At 40.0% G+C, this 18,332-nt stretch overlaps 1 protein-coding gene and 1 long non-coding RNA gene across 4 annotated transcripts in view; one reads left to right on the plus strand and one right to left on the minus strand.

The window, feature by feature from the left end:
- LOC112922752 (uncharacterized) overlaps window positions 1–18,332 on the minus strand; it is a 217,799-nt gene that overhangs the window by 12,556 nt on the left and 186,911 nt on the right. The gene's annotated exons all lie outside the window — the stretch shown is intronic.
- The window catches only part of SPTLC3 (serine palmitoyltransferase long chain base subunit 3), a 148,929-nt gene continuing 139,593 nt past the window's right edge, over window positions 8,997–18,332 (plus strand). The window contains exon 1 of one of the 2 annotated variants that reach the window (XM_026002406.2): window positions 8,997–9,600. In XM_026002406.2, coding sequence (XP_025858191.1) covers window positions 9,484–9,600 — 117 coding nt within the window. In that variant the 5' untranslated portion in view covers window positions 8,997–9,483. Of the gene's footprint in view, window positions 9,601–10,718; window positions 10,860–18,332 lie in introns of those variants that run through there. The other variant, XM_072736404.1, reaches the window with a different exon arrangement.

Consider the following 18,332-nt stretch of genomic DNA (forward strand, 5'->3'; position numbering starts at 1 on the left):
ATGGATTGAAGGTGGCCTCAAGAAGGTAGAAAAGTCCAGGAAATAGTTTCTCTCCTAAAGCCTCCAGAAAAAGAATGCAGCTCTGCTCCTACCTTGATTTTAGCCCAGTAGGACTCATGTTAGGCTCTTGACTTACAGAACTGTAAGATGATGAATTTGTGTTGTTACAGTAAAGTTTATGAAAATTTGTTACCACAGCAGTAGAAAACTAGTAGAGATAATGCTCATACAATTTCTATTTTCCTGGTTAGTTAGAAACAAAAGGATTTTTCCCCCATCAAATCTTTAAAGAAAGGATAGATTAGTTTTACTTTTTATGCAGATAAAACACATTCTCAGAGGCTTTTTTTGAGACCATTCCTCACTCAAATGCTTAATGCTTTTATAATACTATAATTTGAATCCATGACTTTCTTCCCCAACTAGGATTGTAGAGACACTCTCTTCTTATATATGTCCCACAAACCTTTTCTATGAGAGACACAAAAGTGCAGTTTTCCTGCCTCTCTTCCAAGTTTATTGAAGTTTTACTCAATAATCACAATGAGTTTGTCCATATGCTGTCTCTCTTAATCTTCAGGGCAATCCGATATTGATCATTCAAAAGATACAATTGGATCTCTGATCAACAGATTGGTGGACTAACTAGGGCTCATTTGTCTTTGTTTAGGTTCCCCCAAATATACTTTGAGACTGGGATTTGAGTCCAAGCATTTATTTGGAGGGTGCTTCTGGGAAGACTGGATAAGTAGAACAACGAAGGGAGGAAAGCTAGTGATAGATATTTTCCTAAGAAGCTTACTGCTGAAGGTAACGGGGACTCAGTCCCACTGGGAAGTCTTGAGAGACTATGAACACACCTTTGTGAACACCCATAGAGAAGAGCACAGGCCATTTATGCACCAGCCCTTGGCCTTCATTGTTTGAGGGTTGCTCCCAGGGATGTGAGTCCCCAGCATGATTGGCTATGCTGCACAAACAGAGCACACCCCATGATCAGAGAATCTGTGCAGTGTAGAGAGACACAGGAAGCACCTGGCACTCAAGAACTGTCTGTCAAGACCCCCAGGGGACACCAAGAGGATATGAATGAGGTACAGACTGCCTCTGCCTCAGTGGATTTGATCTACTTCTGGTGAAGAAAATGATAAATAATGAACTATTCATGATTTGGTGAAGAAAATGATAAATAATGAACTATTCATGATTTTCCTAATTACAGTTGTGCACAAAGCCCAGAAAGGTGAACACTAAATTCCATTAAGAGTAACAATTTCTACCCCATAACAGATGAACTGGCATGATCACTCTCTGGGTTATCTCAGAGAATTGCAATAACTTCTTGGTCAATTCAGATTTAATGTTCCATCATGTGTAGTATGTTTTTCCCTTTGTCTTTTTCCCATTCTGGAATTACCTACAGAAAAGGCTACTGTGAAGGGAATAGAAAGTGAGGGCCATATCTCCACTCTGCTGGGTCTTCATAGCCTTCCCACAGTGTAATGCATCCAGTCTTGTTCTCGACAACAGTGAAGCACAGCACCACCCCAAAGGGTGCCCTGGGTGTTCTGAGGCACAATTCACCACCCTAATAGGTCTTCAGTGATCATGGGTTTCACTAAGTCACAGCAGGGGTTCCTCCATCCTTCTCCACCCACCCATTGACAGCTCTGTGATTCCCCCTGCAGCCTTGTGAAGGCTACCTCAACCCTCATGGTCACTTCCCAGCCTTGCTTGGAGCCCACTAAAATGCCTGCATTTCCTCCCATCCACTTGGGGTCCAGGATCAATTAAGAGGGCTGGGACATTGCCTACAACCACCTGCCCTCATCCTTTCCACATGCACTTCTAGCTCCACATATCCCACCTTCCATTTGGAAAAGACTCCATCCAGATTTACCTCCTCAGTTGGAAAGAGTTGGTCTATCTCTCCTCACTGTTATGTGACTTTTTTGTCACACAATTTCCCACACAAGCTTCACATTTATGTTTTCATGCAACTCTCTCTGCCTGAAACATTTTTTCCCTGTCTTGTCTCCTGATACTCACCCATTCATGTACCAACACCCAGTTCAAATCCTGCTTCTGATGTGTGGTATTCCACACCAGGCAAAGTTATTTGTTTCCTCACCTATGCTCCCTAGTTGTCAATTGTCCTCTCACATTGGACTAGAGTTCTCCACTTGTCCCTCTTGCCCACAGTTCTTTGAGAGCAGGGACTATGTCAGATTGATCTTTATTTCCTGAGATCTAAGCTCAGTGACTGGCTCATTTTAGGCATTCATGATTAATTTGAAAGCAATCTGATTGAATTGCATCTAATAGATACATCTCAAAAGTTTATTACTAGAAACTTGCCTCAATATGGGATGATGAATGGGTTTTCACATTTAATCATCCATTTCAACCGTTCAAGGGATACCAAAGTAGAGCTTTATCAAGAATTCAAGTCAAAAGTACTCTTCAGTAACCTGCTTGTAACATCCTACTTTTAGAATAAAGAATAAATACATGTAATTAAAATAAACTTATCTCAGAGACATAATTTTTTAAATCCAGATTATGAACCACATTTGGTTTCTATCCAATCTAGTTACTTCTGTCCAACGAAACTTGGCAATAACAATGGAAGCTATCTATGATACTAAGAACCTATAAATGATTTGATTATTACAGTTCTGCTTTGTTCAATACACTGAACTTATACATATGAGCTAATTAAGGAGCTTGATTTCTGTAACACAACAATATGTGAAGCCAGAATGGTTGAAATCATCACTGGGATAACAAAGAAGCTGGGCCTGAATGCTCAACGTAGATTAGGAAGGCAAAATAAAAATTTATTTATCATTTGGCCAATTCAAGAAAATTTCTCAAATCATATGTTATGAAAAGAAGCAAGATTCAATGAGATGTTATAAAATGACTTCAGATTTTTTAAACAAAGAATGTGAAAACATTGCAGGAAACAATATGATAGTGAAGAGATTAGTGGGGAGTTAGAATTCATTCTTCCTACATAAGCCCCAGAAGTCCAGCAGTGTGGACTCGTGTCTCTTTGATTACCTGATGGGAAATATAGGGCCAACCAATCTCCGGGACTCTGGCTCAGCCCTCCTGGATTCCATGGCCCTGGGGACACTCACACCTGTGTCACTTCTCTTTCTCCTGAGGAACACTGCTAGAAACTTCAACCTTACAAAGAAGGTGTACCGTTCCTTAAAGTTGGGTAACTGTATTTTGAATCCTGGGAAAACTGAAATTAATAAGGAGGTGATAAAGAAAATTAAGTGCATAGTATTAATGCTTGCCTGTTAAATTTAGAATAATGCATGTGTGTGAATGACCTAAAAATCTGTAATATTTAAGATACTTTCACCTAGTTCTCTTGTAATTTTAAGTTAAGACATCTAACAGAATACTAATTCTTAGACAACACTAGAATATTGAAAGGAACTTGGAGTTGCCATATAAACTTATTTAAATTTGTTAAATTTATATAAGCCATTTTTTTGCATGGCAAGGTTTTGTTTATTAAGGCTAGATATTTACCCAGTAGCCGTTTAAAGTGCTTAAAAGAAAATAAAATACAATAAAGTATTTTTGTATGTGTTTTTATGTTTTACATTTTAAAAGAATTTAATTGTTTTACATATTTTAAGACACTGCATTAACTGAGTTTATAATTATAAATAGCACTGTTTGCTTCAGGAAATTTAGCTTAACTCAACATTAATGAATTAATAATCACAAACATAGTTACTTCTTTCATACAAAAGTCATAACAAGACTTGTAGATCAAAGAAAAAAAGACTTATAGATTGAATTTAACTAGGTTTTCAATTTGTAATTTAATATGACAAATATTAACTTAAAACCCACTTAAGTAAATCATCATTGCTTTGTGCAAAGAATTCCCTAAGGGAACTAAGGAACTCTAGTGACAAAAATAAAAATTTTTTGGTAGCTTTCATCTAAATTCAGTGGCTTTAGGAGTTCATCCCCAAACATCTGGAATAGCCAGGTTATAGTAGAGGCTCTGGAGTACTTCGGATTAGTACCTAGTTTATGTTTTGAGAGTCTCAACCTTGAAAATTTGGGAAAGGGATTTATTGAAGTATAGTTGACACACATTTCAGGTGTGCAACGTAGTGATTCAACATCTTTATATATTATGCTGTGCTCATCGCAAGTGTAGCTACCACCTGTCACCACACAATGCTATTATAACTCTGACTATATTGCCCTATGCTATGCCTTTCATCCCCGTGACTTACTCATTCCGAATCTGGTAGCCTGTATTTCCCACTCCCTTTCACCCATTTTGCCCTTCCCCCAACCTCCCTTCCCTCTGGCAACCATCAATTTGTTCTCTGTATTTACTTTGTGCTTCTGTTGCTGCTTTTTGTTTATTTGTTTATTTTTGGGGTTCCGCATACAAGTAAAATCATATGGTATTTGTGTTTCTTGTTCTGACCTATTTCACTTAGCTTAGTAAGTTTGTTTGTTTTTTTTAACAGATGTTGTATCATAACCAAAGTGTCCAGACATCCATATGGAAAGGGACACACCTGTTCTCTGCTAGGAGCACTCTGAAGGTAACTGATGCTCCAAGGACTCAGGTACACCACTCCCCGGAGGATGATATAAATGAAGCAAAGTAGAATTACTACACTGTTGCTGACTTTGGGGTAGTAGTCATCAATAACAGGGTTTTTTCTACCTTCAAATAGTATTGTCATTCTATTAGCCAATGTTTTGAAAGAAATTTTTAAAAAACCAAACTGATACCTGATATCTGTAACGTTGGTATCTGGCCTTCTGATATTACAGTGCTTACAACCTGTTGATAAGAAAACCTTTGAATCTGAATTATCTTTACAATGAAAAATTTTTAGACTGAATTCTTAAGGAAATTTAAATACTTCTCTGTAGAGGAATCCCAGATTATCAAATCCCTGGAGGTATTGAGATGTCATTTGATCTTTGCATCTATTTAATCGGACTTTTATGGATCAGGAAGGCAAAATAAAAATTTATTTCTTTCTTATTTGGCCAATTCAATAAAATGTCTCAAATGTAACAATTTTTGTTATTTCTCTTTGTAGTGGCTGATAGTTGTCTGAAGGAGAGCTATAATGGTATATGGGAAAGGGACTTGCTCTGGACTTAGAGATTCTAGCCTGAGTTCACGCCTGCTTCTGCCACATACACTTGTGGCTTTGGAAGTCACTTAACTTGTGACAAATTTAGTTCTTGCATCAGTGTCATGCTCCATTATGTAAGTAAAGATCAAGTTACAGAGAACGAATAGATTTCTAGACACTGTACAATTTTGACTATTTTGCTCATTTCCTCCCTTTTCTGCCAGTGTTTTCAGAACATATTACCAAGTGTAGGTCTTCTTTAGACAAATGTCTGTTCATGTTTTTCTGCCCATTTCATGACTGGATTGTTTGTTTCTTGGGTGTTGAGTTTGATAAGTTCTTTGAGTGAAATAAGTCAATCAGAGAAAGACAATTATCATATGGTTTCACTCATGTGTGGAATATAAGAAATAGTGAAAGGGCCTATAAGGGAAAGGAGGAAGGAAACTGAGTGGGGGAAAAATTAGAGGAATACAAGCCATAAGAAACTCCTAACTCTGGGGATCCCTGGGTGGCGCAGCGGTTTGGCGCCTGCCTTTGGCCCAGGGCACGATCCTGGAGACCCGGGATCGAATCCCACATCGGGCTCCCGGTGCATGGAGCCTGCTTCTCCCTCTGCCTGTGTCTCTGCCTCTCTCTCTCTCTGTGACTATCATAAATAAATAAAGATTAAAAAAATGTTTAAAGAAACTCCTAACTCTGGTAATCAAACAAAGGATTGAAGAAGGGGAGGTGGGTGGGGGATGCGGTAACTGGGTGATGGACATTAAGGAGGCACATGATGAGATGAGCACTGGGTGTTATACTATATGTTGGCAAATTGATTTTAAATAAAATATTAAAAAATTTTTAAAAAGAATATGTTACCAAGCCTCTGAATATCTTTCTTGCCCACTTCTGGAAGTAGGCCTCTGAGCCAAAAATCCCATTCAGAGAACACCACAAAGCTATGATTAACTAATTTCATCTTTGTCTTTAATACACTAATGGACAGGTTTATTTTCACTTTCACTAATAAGATATCTGGAATAGAAGATATGAAGGTGCTGCTAACTATTGATTCTATTCTAACTATTGTGAAGGTAGAAACTGTTTTTGTCTCATTCGTTGTTGTATGGAAAGGCTTAGGAAATAACCTAATACATTGTAGTTATTCAAATATTTATTAAATTTACTGGTTGATCTGAAATATACTAGTTATTTAGAGATACCAAATCATACGCAATATTTAGTCAGCATGTTAGTATTGATTGATGTCTTAGTATGTTTGGGCTGATATAACAACATACCATAAACTGAATAGCTTATAAACAACAGAAATTTGCTTCTTAGCGTTCTGGAGGCTGGAAGTCCAAGATTAAGGCACTGGAAGATTTGAGGCAACTTCTTTTTTTTTTTTTTTTAATTTTTATTTATTTATGATAGTCACAGAGAGAGAGAGAGAGAGGCAGAGACACAGGTAGAGGGAGAAGCAGGCTCCATGCACCGGGAGCCTGACGTGGGATTCGATCCCGGGTCTCCAGGATCGCGCCCTGGGCCAAAGGCAGGCGCCAAACCGCTGCGCCACCCAGGGATCCCTGAGGCAACTTCTTAAGTGGGTATCTTTTCACTGTATCCTCACCTGGCTGAAGGGACAAGGGAGCTCTAATCTCATTTATGAGGACTTCCTCAAGATGACCTAATAATTTCCCTGCTGCCCTACTTCCTAATACCATCACCATGGTGGTCACAATTCCAGCATACAAATTTAGGGGAACACAAAGATTCAGACCATAGTGACCAATGTCTTTAAACTCAAAGCTACAATTCAACTCACACAGAACTCCACACTTATTTTGATTGGAGAAACAATTAGTCACCACTATTACACATATCCACACTACCTGATGCTAAATGGTTGATGTGTTGAGATGATTTTTGTGCATATAACAATTCACATATCCTAACATGGCAGGTAAAGTAGAAAAATTTCCAGAATGAGAACATGTAGTAGGTATTTCCTTGAGATTGATGGGTGATTAATGTTGGTAATTGAGATGAAGGGGGAGAAAGAGTGATGTAGATTTCAGTTTTAAGATGTTTTCTTTATATATGGTTTTTGTCTCCTTGTAAAAAGAAAATAAAATAAAAAGAAAAGAGGAGGAGGCGGAGGAAGGGTAAGAAGAAAGGAAAAGAAGGATATTTAAACATGAAAGGGAAGGAGAAGGAAGAAGAAAAGAAAAGAAGATGGGATAGAAACCTCTAATGTTCAGAATTTAGTTTTATCTCCAAATCTTCATTCCAAAAATAATCTTGTATGGATCATTAAAGTTGAATCAAAATAACACCATGCCTTCAACTTGTCTTCCTAAGTAAGCTGGAGCAGTCAGGCCAGCAGTTATCAGTGTCCTTCCCTTCCTTTCATCTCTCTTTTGCATTAAGTCTACAAGGAAATAAGCCAACACAATTTAGTCCCTGACTCCCAGTGTAACAGCCATAGAAGAGAGAGTCCAGTGAAAAGCTAGTTTTGCTCTGATGACAAAGGTTGGGAGAGATGCAGTAAAAAGTCTGAGCTTGAGACACAAAGGGGTTGGCATACCTTGGGATTGCCCCATCCCATCATTTGGCCCAAGACCAAGCTACCTTATTCCTTTAGCTTTCCCTGGAGTGGAAAAAAATGGCAACCCTCCTATGCAAATCATGATTAGAAGAAGCATTATGGTTACCTCCTCCATAAGCCACATCTTCCTGGAGGGGACACAAACCCCATCAAAGAGAGCTGAGAACCAAGAAATGAAGCTCTGACAACAGGGGCCATCTGCTTTTCTGTTCTTGTTTTTTCCTTGTGTGTATCTTTGTTTTTGTTCATTGACACAATAAATGGCTATGTTTTTTTCCCTAAGTGCCTGATGTGAAGTCTCCATGTGGGGGAAACATGAAGGTGGGCTTAGGAGGACTGAACAGGCTATAAATGATTAACACTGTCCAAAAAACCACAATGCCATCTGATGGTGATAGGAGAAAACAGACCCCTGGTGACTAATGCATTGAGAGTATAAGGGTTAATGAGTAAACCACACGTGTTCAGAACTGGGACACTGCAGTCACCATCTGCCTCAGAACACCTGTGTCAGTAACAAACCCAAGTCACATTTTTCTTTTCCTGCTACCTTATTGGACATTAACCCATCAAAAATGTTTTGTCTCTTTTTAGGTGAAAAAATTGAGGCAAAAGGAGAATAAATGGTGCCCCCAAAGTCATGTGATAAAGTAATGCAGCCTTAACAAGAAACTAAACATTCTGTCTCCCAGGTTTGTGTGTTACTAGAATGCTTGATAAGTTAACACCTCTCATTATATCACTGGTTTTAACATCAGGTGGGTTCTTTTTTGTTTTTAAAGATTTTATTATTCATTTGACAGAGAGAGAGACGGGAAGCACAAGCAGAAGTGGCAGGCAAGGGGGTATGGGAGAAGCAGGCAGATGAATGCAGGACTCGATCCCAGGACCCTGATATCATGACCTGAACAGAAGGCAGTAGCTTAATCTACTGAGCCACCCGGGCACCCCATCAGGTGGGTTCTGAATATCATTACTCTTTTTTTTTTTTTTTTTGCCATTTTTGTACTATGGTAAAAACCATATCACAACAAATTTCCCATTTTAACCATTTTTAAGTGTACAGTTCAGTGGCATTAAGTACAGTCACACTGTTGTGCAACCATCACCAACATCTATAGAACCAGCTGAAACTCTTGCCCACGAAACAGTAACTTCCCATTTTCTCCTCCCTCCAGGCAGCCTTGGCAGCCAGTGCTGAATGCTATTTTACAGAAAGGGGAAAAAAAAGTTGAGCATAGTTTACAACCGAACATTGTAATTAGATACAGGAGGCAGGAGGGAGGGGGTAGAGGTAGACATAAATTCGGAACTGACTACATGTAGGAGACTGTGACTGTGCTGTGTGCCTGTGTGTGTGTGTGTGTGTGTGTCTTTAAACGATGCTCCACCTCCCAGCCCGCCTCCTCGCAGTTTGCCACAGGGTTTTGCAGTCTCCAGATTTCCTCATGCCCCCGAGGAGCCCGCATGGGCAATCTTCTTTGTAGTTTCAGAAGGTTTGTTGCCCTGAAGGTCGCATTCTGAGTTGAGGAGTGCAAAAATAACCCCTTGTTTTGCCTTTCAAAGATCTGCCCCAAAGATAAGCTGTTGCTCTTCTGGAAAGCCTGACTGGTAGGATTCCTTCGGGGGTTCAGCCCAAAGTGCTTCCTTTCGTCCCCTCACCAGCTTCACTCAGGATCAGAGCTTGCCAAGGACCTCTGGAGGAAAACCTGCTGGATTCCATCATCTCACCCACAAATGGCTAATCCTGGAGGTGGTGCTGTTTGCAATGGGAATCTGCACAACCATGAGAAGCAGAGTGACGGCTCACCCAGTGGAAACTGCGCGAAGAATGGGATAGTGAGAGAAGCCCAGGTAAGAGGCCAGTACTCTGAGCGACTTGGACGTTCCCTCTTTCTCTCTGATGCTGGTTGAGGCTGTCTGAACTGAAAGTCCTTTTCATGCAGGCTTTTATGGGCTTTGACACTTCAGCTAATTACAAATGCCCGGCTACGAAAAGGTTGAAGTGTGGCTTCAGAGGGAGAATGTCTTCGCTGTACCAGAGCCTTAAACTCCCCGCAACACAAACAGACCTGCTGGACTCCTGCTTTCTGGTGGGCATTTGAGAGGGCAAAGTGCTGAGTTTCAGCGCATCACACCCTGGCAGCGGGCTGCTCTCATCAGGCTTCAGCGGGGAAAGAGCGGTGATAGTGGCTGTGCCGAGGTGACATGGTGGGGGCGGCATTTAGCCCCCTCCCCCAGGAGAAATGCCTCTCTGGCTGAAAGGCGAATTCTTTGTAGTGTTTAGTGGAGCATTGTCATGGCTTACAGCTTGATTTGGGGCCAGAGTCCTTCTTTGAAACGACATCACAGGCATTCCTTTCTGAGACACTTCAGAAAGTGTGGCTTATTGTTGCACAGTGCACACAGGAACTCAACAGGCCTTTCATTGTTTTCCCATTTGATACTTTTTGCCTCACTTGGCTCTGACAGAATGTTTGATGGGGATGTGCTGAGGAGGAGGAGGAGGAGGAGGAGGAGGAGGAGGAGGAGGAGGGACTTCAGAAATGCTGTCAGTGTATTCAAGGAGGGAGCCCCGGTGTACAAGGCACCTGTGAAAAGGCAGCGCCCTCCTCGCATAATGCCCTCTGCTAAAGCAGCAGGGATGAGCTCACCTGCTTCAAGAGCAAATTAGCATAGCCAAACAGGTAGCTTCACTCTTGGGAAATGAGGAGCTGGGCAGGGAACCCATGCAGTCCTGCATTACATATCCACCCCATAGGAACCAGCATCCACCCAGGGAAAAAGTTAGATTGTTTTAAGATCACCGGACAGGCAGAGCTGGCTGGGGGCCAGTCCACCATCCAGTGAATTAAATTCGTGCTCCCAGTTGGAAGAAATGGGTGGGGAGGGACACTCTGGAGCCCCGGGTGTGTGTGAAAAGGCTATGGTCCCAAAATGTGTTCCCCTCTTGACAATAAGCGTTATCCTAGGCTTGGAAGCTTCCATCAAAAACCTCAGGCCTGGCCTCTCCCAGCTGAGCATCTGAAACCTACCACAATATGAAGAGAAAACATTCGACTCCTATCTTTCCCGTGAGGACAATCCTAATAATATCCACCATCTATTTGTCAGTAAGTGTTGATTTAGACTGCTAACCACCCAAGATGCTCCTGGCCCTTGAAATGCTGGAAACACTGGCCACACACCTGTTCACCCTCTTAACCAGTCTGATCCTGAGGCCCGTCAAGGGGCAGAAAAGGCCTTCAAAGTTCTTCTGTCTCTTTTACTTTATCTTGGTTTTGTAACCACCTTCTAGTCTCTGAGGTTGGAAACTTAGCTCAATGGTTACAACCACCCCTAAGTAAGGATGAAACTCAAGATCCAAAAAATCCATTACTAAGTGCTCTTGTAAAATGGAAAATGTCCTTGAGCATCAAGGCCTCTGTTAGAGCAGCAGGAAATAAGAGGGCTACCGTTGCCTCTTCCAACAGCTCACTCTGAAGGACTGTCCAGAACCTGTTTAGTTCAGATATATTTAGGTGTAACTAAATTGAAATTGGCTTCCACTGAAAGCTTCAGTTATGACTCGAAAAATATTTTCCAGAAAGAATAAACCGTGCTGAGCTTTTGGTGAGTAAGGCAGACAAGGGCCTGTTTTTCCCTCGTGGGTGATGTAGTCATCCTTAATGCATAATTGTGCATCACTAGGGTCAGTACATTTTGCTTTGGAGATCTTTAACCAACAGGTCTTAACCAAAAATCTTGCCACTTGCCAAGAGCAGTTCATAAAGGCTGACAGATATCCTGGGCCAGTAGTCCTCCCAACACGGTTCTGCCAGGCTCACGGTCCTATGAAGCAAGATGGAAGGTTCTCCCAGCTTCTCTCAATATCCTGTCACGCTTTCTCTTCCTGCTACTTTGCAATCATACAGCAATATCTCTGTTTCTTTTGTGTGTCATGGGACCCAGTAAGACTCAGAACAAAGGGTTCCTTGACATAAAAAGGAATATGAAAATCACTGTGAGGACTCTCTCCGGAACCCTCCTTCTCTTTGTTCTGGTGTAGCCTGGTTTCGACAGCCTAACATGAATCCATCTCACTACCTCAGTGTCCAGTTTAGCCAGGGAGCAGAATCCTTCTGTGTGGATGATTTCTAGTTCCTTTCTGGAGGTTTTTTTTTTTTTTTTTTTTTTTTGGAGCTCCACCTTATTGTGTGCGGTCTTCTCTTTAAACCCCATATGACCCAAGGATGCACTAATTCTTGGTTTTCATCACTAATTAAGTACATTTATTTGTTCACTTGTAATATGTCATCCTACCTCTTACTTCTGACAGACAGTGCCTCAGTAACAGAACACTCTTGTCTAAAGCATTTGTTCTCCTTCTTCATGAGCATATCCATATAAATGTTGGAAGGGCCCTTAATATCTTAATTCAAACTTGATATTTCCTATTGATTACTTAATCCCTGTAAAATTAATTGGGAATTACTACTCACATAATTGCTTTTTTACTCCCACTCATTATGTCTGACCTGGCCATACATTCATATTAAGAAAGCCTGAGGCTCGGGAGGTAGTCCTTGTGTCTTCATTGTTCTGAGTACTGCATCGCCTTCAAGTTATTTTTTTATGGGATGGGGTCTGCATTTTTCCCTCATTACACTGATCCTATAGAATCAAGGAAAACTGTTGAACTTTTCTCTAACCACTCCTTTCCTAGAAAACAAAAATATCCTGCAATTAGTTATTCTAATTCATTGAGTTCTTGACATTGAATGTTACACTTTAAAACTGTAGTATAGGGATCCCTGGGTGGCGCAGTGGTTTGGCGCTTGCCTTTGGCCCAGGGCGCGATCCTGGAGACCCAGGATCGAATCCCACATCAGGCTCCCGGTGCATGGAGCCTGCTTCTCCCTCTGCCTATGTCTCTGCCTCTCTCTCTCTCTCTCTGTGTGACTATCATAAATAAATAAAAATTAAAAAAAAATAAATAAAACTGTAGTATAGACAGCCCTGAGAGGTAGTCACTCATCCCACCATCTATTCACTCACGCATTAATATTTATTAAGAATCTGTTGTCCTTTGGACATATAAAGATGTACAAAAAATGACAACTTAGCTATTAGGAGAAAGCTAAAATTTAATAATAAATACATTAAGTTAAATGATGGTACAGGACAAGAGCTGTCATAAAGCAATTATGAGTGAAGGACAAATGAGTGGTACAGATATTAAATATCAGAAGTTCAGAGAGGAGGAAAACAATAGCATGTATCAGTGGGTGTGCTACGTATCAGGACTTAGCTAAACACTTTATGTAGAGACCTCCTGTACCCTCATTACAGCCCCATGAAGTGGTAGCATCATGCTCAATTTACAGGGGAAGAAACACAAGAGATTAAGGAACTTGTGCAGAATTATAAGCAGCATAGCCAGATTTGAACTGAAATTCATATTGCTCCAAAGCCAGTTCCCTTTCTACTACATTCTAAGAAACCTCAGGTTGGGGTGGCCAGTGATGGCTTTGTAGAGCAAGGAGGACTCATACTGAATCCGGAGACACTTGAAATGGTAGAACAAATGGGGAGTTTATTCCTGGGGGCTGAATGAGAGAAAGAAGGGAGAGGAGCCCCAGAAATGAATGTAAGCATTGCTAGGTGAGGGCATGGGAGCATAGGTCACAGAGCATTCTAGAAAGGAAGAGGGGTAAAAGCAAAGGCCCTGAGGCATGATGGAGTGTGGAACATTTGAGAAACTTCTCTCAATTTAGTGAGGCTTCAGCATAAGAGGGAGAGGGAATGCCATGCTCAGGTGGTACTCGGTAAATGCTACATGAATGGGAAAGATTAAGCAGATTCATGAAAATCCTTCCTAGCTCTCTAACCATTGAATATGAGCTTCTGTACTCCTCACTTTTTCATATCCTTCTGTAGCCCACAATGTCCTGGTACATCTGCTTTTCTGTTACAATATAAACTCTAGACAGTGAGAACCATGACTTACAGTTTAATTGCACACAGTGGTAGCTGCCTGCCAGGCCCTTGTCAATATTTATGTCTGTTGGGCCCATCTAGGCTGCACACTGCTTGAAACGGAGGTCAATAATCTCACCAATTATTAGGAGAACTCATAAACGACAAGTCTTGGAGATCTCTTGCAACTGCTCTGAATGTTCATCCACTCTTGTCTTCCACAATCATTCTCTAGTACCTTTTGTTTTTTGTTTCTCATTTCCTTTAACAAATCCTCAATGTGACACCGTGATCTCCTTAAACAGTCTCATTTCTTCATAGGCTCATCATTCTATAGCATCCCACATGTCAGGTATTGCATCTATTGAGATAGGAATATTCTGACTCCATTTATAGTAGCTCACCAATGTGGCAGACAAGTAGATAAGTAATTATAATATTTAATGACAAGTTCTATAATAGATGTTGCAGTTATCTAATTCTGTGTAACAACAATGCCAACTACCCAAAATTTAATAGTTTTAAACAACTGCTGATAATTTCTGTGGGCTAAGAATTCAGGCAGGCTTGGTGTGGGGATGGTTGTCTGTGCTCCATATGGTGTTTAATGAACATCCAATATGGACCCACTGAGACATTGGAACTGGCTGTTGTCTGGGGAACCTTTTGTATCCACAAGTATACCCTCTCCATGTGGTCTTTCAGTATCAACAGAGTAGTTCAAGTTTCTTTACATGAAGGCTGGCTTCCAAGAGAATGAAAATGCAAACTGCACGTCCTCTTAAGGCTTAGGTTCATGCTTACTTCTACCACATTCTATTGTCACAAGGCCAGCCCAGATGCAAGGGGAAGGGAAATGGGCTCTGCTTCTTAATGGGGTGAGCTTGCAAAGTCACATTGCAGAAGGTTGTGAGGGATTGGAGGAATTATTGTGACCATCCTTGGAAACAATCCATCATAGCAGAGATCTATGAACCATATTTGGGAATACAGAGGAGTGGGCATCCTACCCAGGGTAGGAAGGCAAAGAAGTCACTTTTGGCCTGACTCTGAAAGGCAGAGTAGCCAGGCACACAGTCATGGGAAGGCATTCTAACAGAAGGAAATATTCTTAGAAAGATACAAAACATTAAGACATGATATGTTTGGTCATTGGAGATTGGGTAAATGGAACTAAGTTTAAAATGTTTAATGCAGGTAAATAGGTAATAAACTTGTAAAAGTAGGTGGGATAAGATCATAAAATATCTTTGTCTTAGTTTAGGTTCCCCAAGAAATAGACTCAGACATAAGGATTTGAGCGCAAGAATTTTATTTGGGAGGTGAACTCAGGAATTAGGGGAAGGGTAAAGTGAGACATGGAAGAAAAGGAAGTCAATACACTCATGAACAGGTTACCTCTGTTGGTAACTAGGGCTCATATTTGGGGGGGGGGTAATTTGATGATGGTGTAGAGTATGCCTCAAAGTTGTCCCAACGAAGTCACAAGAAAAAAAGAGGTATATGTCATCTAACTCCTGTCCATTGACAGGAGGGATTCTCCCAGGAACATTAACCACAGAGCATTTCTAGCCTGACTACATATGACTAAAGAAAGCCCTCAAACTAAGCTATCAGTGCTTGCTGCAAGAAATCATCAGAATGCAAGGGGATCCAGATATAGCAACAAAAGTGTATAGTCACAAATATTTGTAATGAGGGACCTTTGAAAAGAGGATCACCATGTTCAGATGTGGTTTTCTCAGGCTGTGTGGGTTTTATCTCTGGTGACTTTTAGAACATGGCTAATGGATTATATTTGGCCTAATGGACTAATCATCATGGATGACTAGATTATGCTATTAAGCAACATAAACAGAACCTCCTACTGTGGCTGGCAAGAGAGAAAACAAGAGAAGTATTGTCAGTGTTGAATATCATTGTCATGATTTTCTCCCTTTGCACTCAAATAAAGTGAAAAAGTAGAAACTATGAAGAAAAATTTAGTGAATTTTACTACATAAGGAAAAACTAAAACTCTGTATGGGAAAAGATATAAAGAAAATGAATAAAAATCAATTGGAAAGTATAATTGAAGTAAAACCCCATTTACACTAACATCAGAAATGTTGTACTTGGGAATAGATGTAAAAAGTGAAAATCAATTTGAATTGAAAATCAGTTTTGAAGAGCAGCATTTAAATGCTGCTGAGAGACATAAAAGAAAACTGGAATAAGTGGACAGTCATACAATCTTCATGGATAGGAAGTCTCGACGAAAAAAATGTTAATTCTGCCTAAATTAATCCATAAATTTCATGTGAGCCCAATAAATGAAACAACATATTTTTTGAACCAGATGAATGACTTTTAAAATTTTGTGGAAAAATTAACAAGCAAGAATAAACAGCAAGTTTATGAAAAAGAATGACATTGAGAAGGAACCAGGACTACCAACTAACAAACCATGTTATGCAGTACAAGAATTAAAGTGGTTTTATACCAGCACAGGAAACACATAGATAAATATTATATTTAATTCTTAAAATCAATCCATAATTGTGCTAAAAATATACATTTTTAATAATATTTGCCTGTAGAAACTATAACTATATTACATAGGAACCATAAAAGAAGAGGTTGAAAATTTGACTACATAAAAAGTATTTCTTTCTGCATGGCAACAGAACAAAAATAGCACCATAAAAGAAGCAGAAGGCAAATTACAGACTGAGAAAAATGTTTGCATTCATGTCATGAAATGCAAATTTCTTAATATGTAAAACACCTTTAGAAACCAATACAGAACATACAAAACCAAAGCAAAAAAGAAAAAAAAATAGGCAAAGATATGAAGAAAGTCCAAATGGAAATACAAAAGGTAAGAAATGGGAAGAGAAGAACAGGGAAGTAAGGAACGGAAAGGAAAGGAATATGCTAGAATAAATTTCCATGAGAAGGCAAAGAAAAGATGTTTTTTCATGTTGTGTCTATAAGGTACAAAAGCAAGTTGAAACTTAGTTGGAATAATCTAATTATTTTGATCACTTTGATAATAATAGTAAGGCCAATAAATAATATTATTGGTAACTGCTCCCTTCCAGGTACTTTTATAAAATTTGCCTCATTTAATTCTCATAATAATACTGCCAAATGGACTTTATGACCCGTGTTTGTATGGATGAGGAAATTGAGACTCTGAGAACACAAGTGACTTCCCAAGGTCACACAGCTAGAAGTAAACTGGAACATAAATTCTAGATCATACCTTAGCCAATTTCTTTTTACTCCAACACGTTGCCCCAGACCCACAGTATTATCTGCTTTCCATGAAAATAAGCCTAGAAGCCTTTACTTTAAGAACTGAAAATAATTCCAGTTGCATAAGTTACCAATGAAAAGGAAGAGGCTTATGCTTTCATTGTGACCACAAATATTCTAGAATACCATGCTCCCACTCCTAATACATATTGGCCAGTAGTTAAGAATCTTGGGAGGTAATCAAGAAAATAATAATTATGATAATCCCCAATATGTATTGAGTCTTTCTTTAAATTTATTTATTTATTTATTTATTTATTTATTTATTTATTTATTTTTCAATTTGCCAACATATAGCATAACACCCAGTGCTCATCCTGCCAGGTGCTCCCCTTAGTGCTCATCACCCAGTCACCCCAACCCCCCGCCCACTTCCCCTTCCACTACCCCTTGTTCATTTCCCAGAGTTAGGTGTCTCTCATGTTTTGTCACCCTCACTGATATTTTCACTCATTTTCTCTCCTTTCCCTTGATTCCCTTCCACTAATTTTTATATTCCCCAAATGAATGAGACCATATAATATTTGTCCTTCTCCGATTGACTCATTTCACTCAGCATAATACCCTCCAGTTCCATCCATGTTGAAGTAAATGGTGGGTATTTGTCGTTTCTAATGGCTGAGTAATATTCCATTGTATGCATAAACCACATCTTCTTTATCCATTCATCTTTCGATGGACACCGAGGCTCCTTCCACAGTGTGGCGATTGTGGACATTGCTGCTATAAACATCGGGTGCAGGTGTCCCAGCATTTAACTGCCTCTGTATCTTTGGGGTAAATCCCCAGCAGTGCAATTGCTGGGTCATAGGGCAGGTCTATTTTTAACTCTTTGAGGACCCTCCACACAGTTTTCCAGAGTGGCTGTACCAGTTCACATTCCCACCAACAGTGCAAGAGGGTTCCCCCTTCTCCACATCCTCTCTAACATTTGTTGTTTCCTGTCTTGTTATTTTTCCCCATTCTCACTGGTGTGAGGTGGTATCTCATTGTGGTTTTGATTTGTATTTCCCTGATGGCAAGTGATACGGAGCATTTTCTCATGTGCTTGTTGGCCATGTCTATGTCTTCCTCTGTGAGATTTCTGTTCATGTCTTTTGCCCATTTCATGATTGGATTGTTTGTTTGCTGTTGAGTTTAATAAGTTCTTTATAGATCTTGGATACTAGCCCTTTATCTGATAGGTCATTTGCAAATACCTTCTCCCATTCTGTAGATTGTCTTTTAGTTTTGTGGACTGTTTCTTTTGCTGTGCAGAAGCTTTTTATCTTGATCAAGTCCCAATAATTCATTTTTGCTTTTGTTTCCCTTGCCTTCATGGAGGTATC

The sequence above is a fragment of the Vulpes vulpes genome, chromosome 14 (genome assembly GCF_048418805.1).
Source record: "Vulpes vulpes isolate BD-2025 chromosome 14, VulVul3, whole genome shotgun sequence".
Classification (NCBI taxonomy): domain Eukaryota; kingdom Metazoa; phylum Chordata; class Mammalia; order Carnivora; family Canidae; genus Vulpes; species Vulpes vulpes.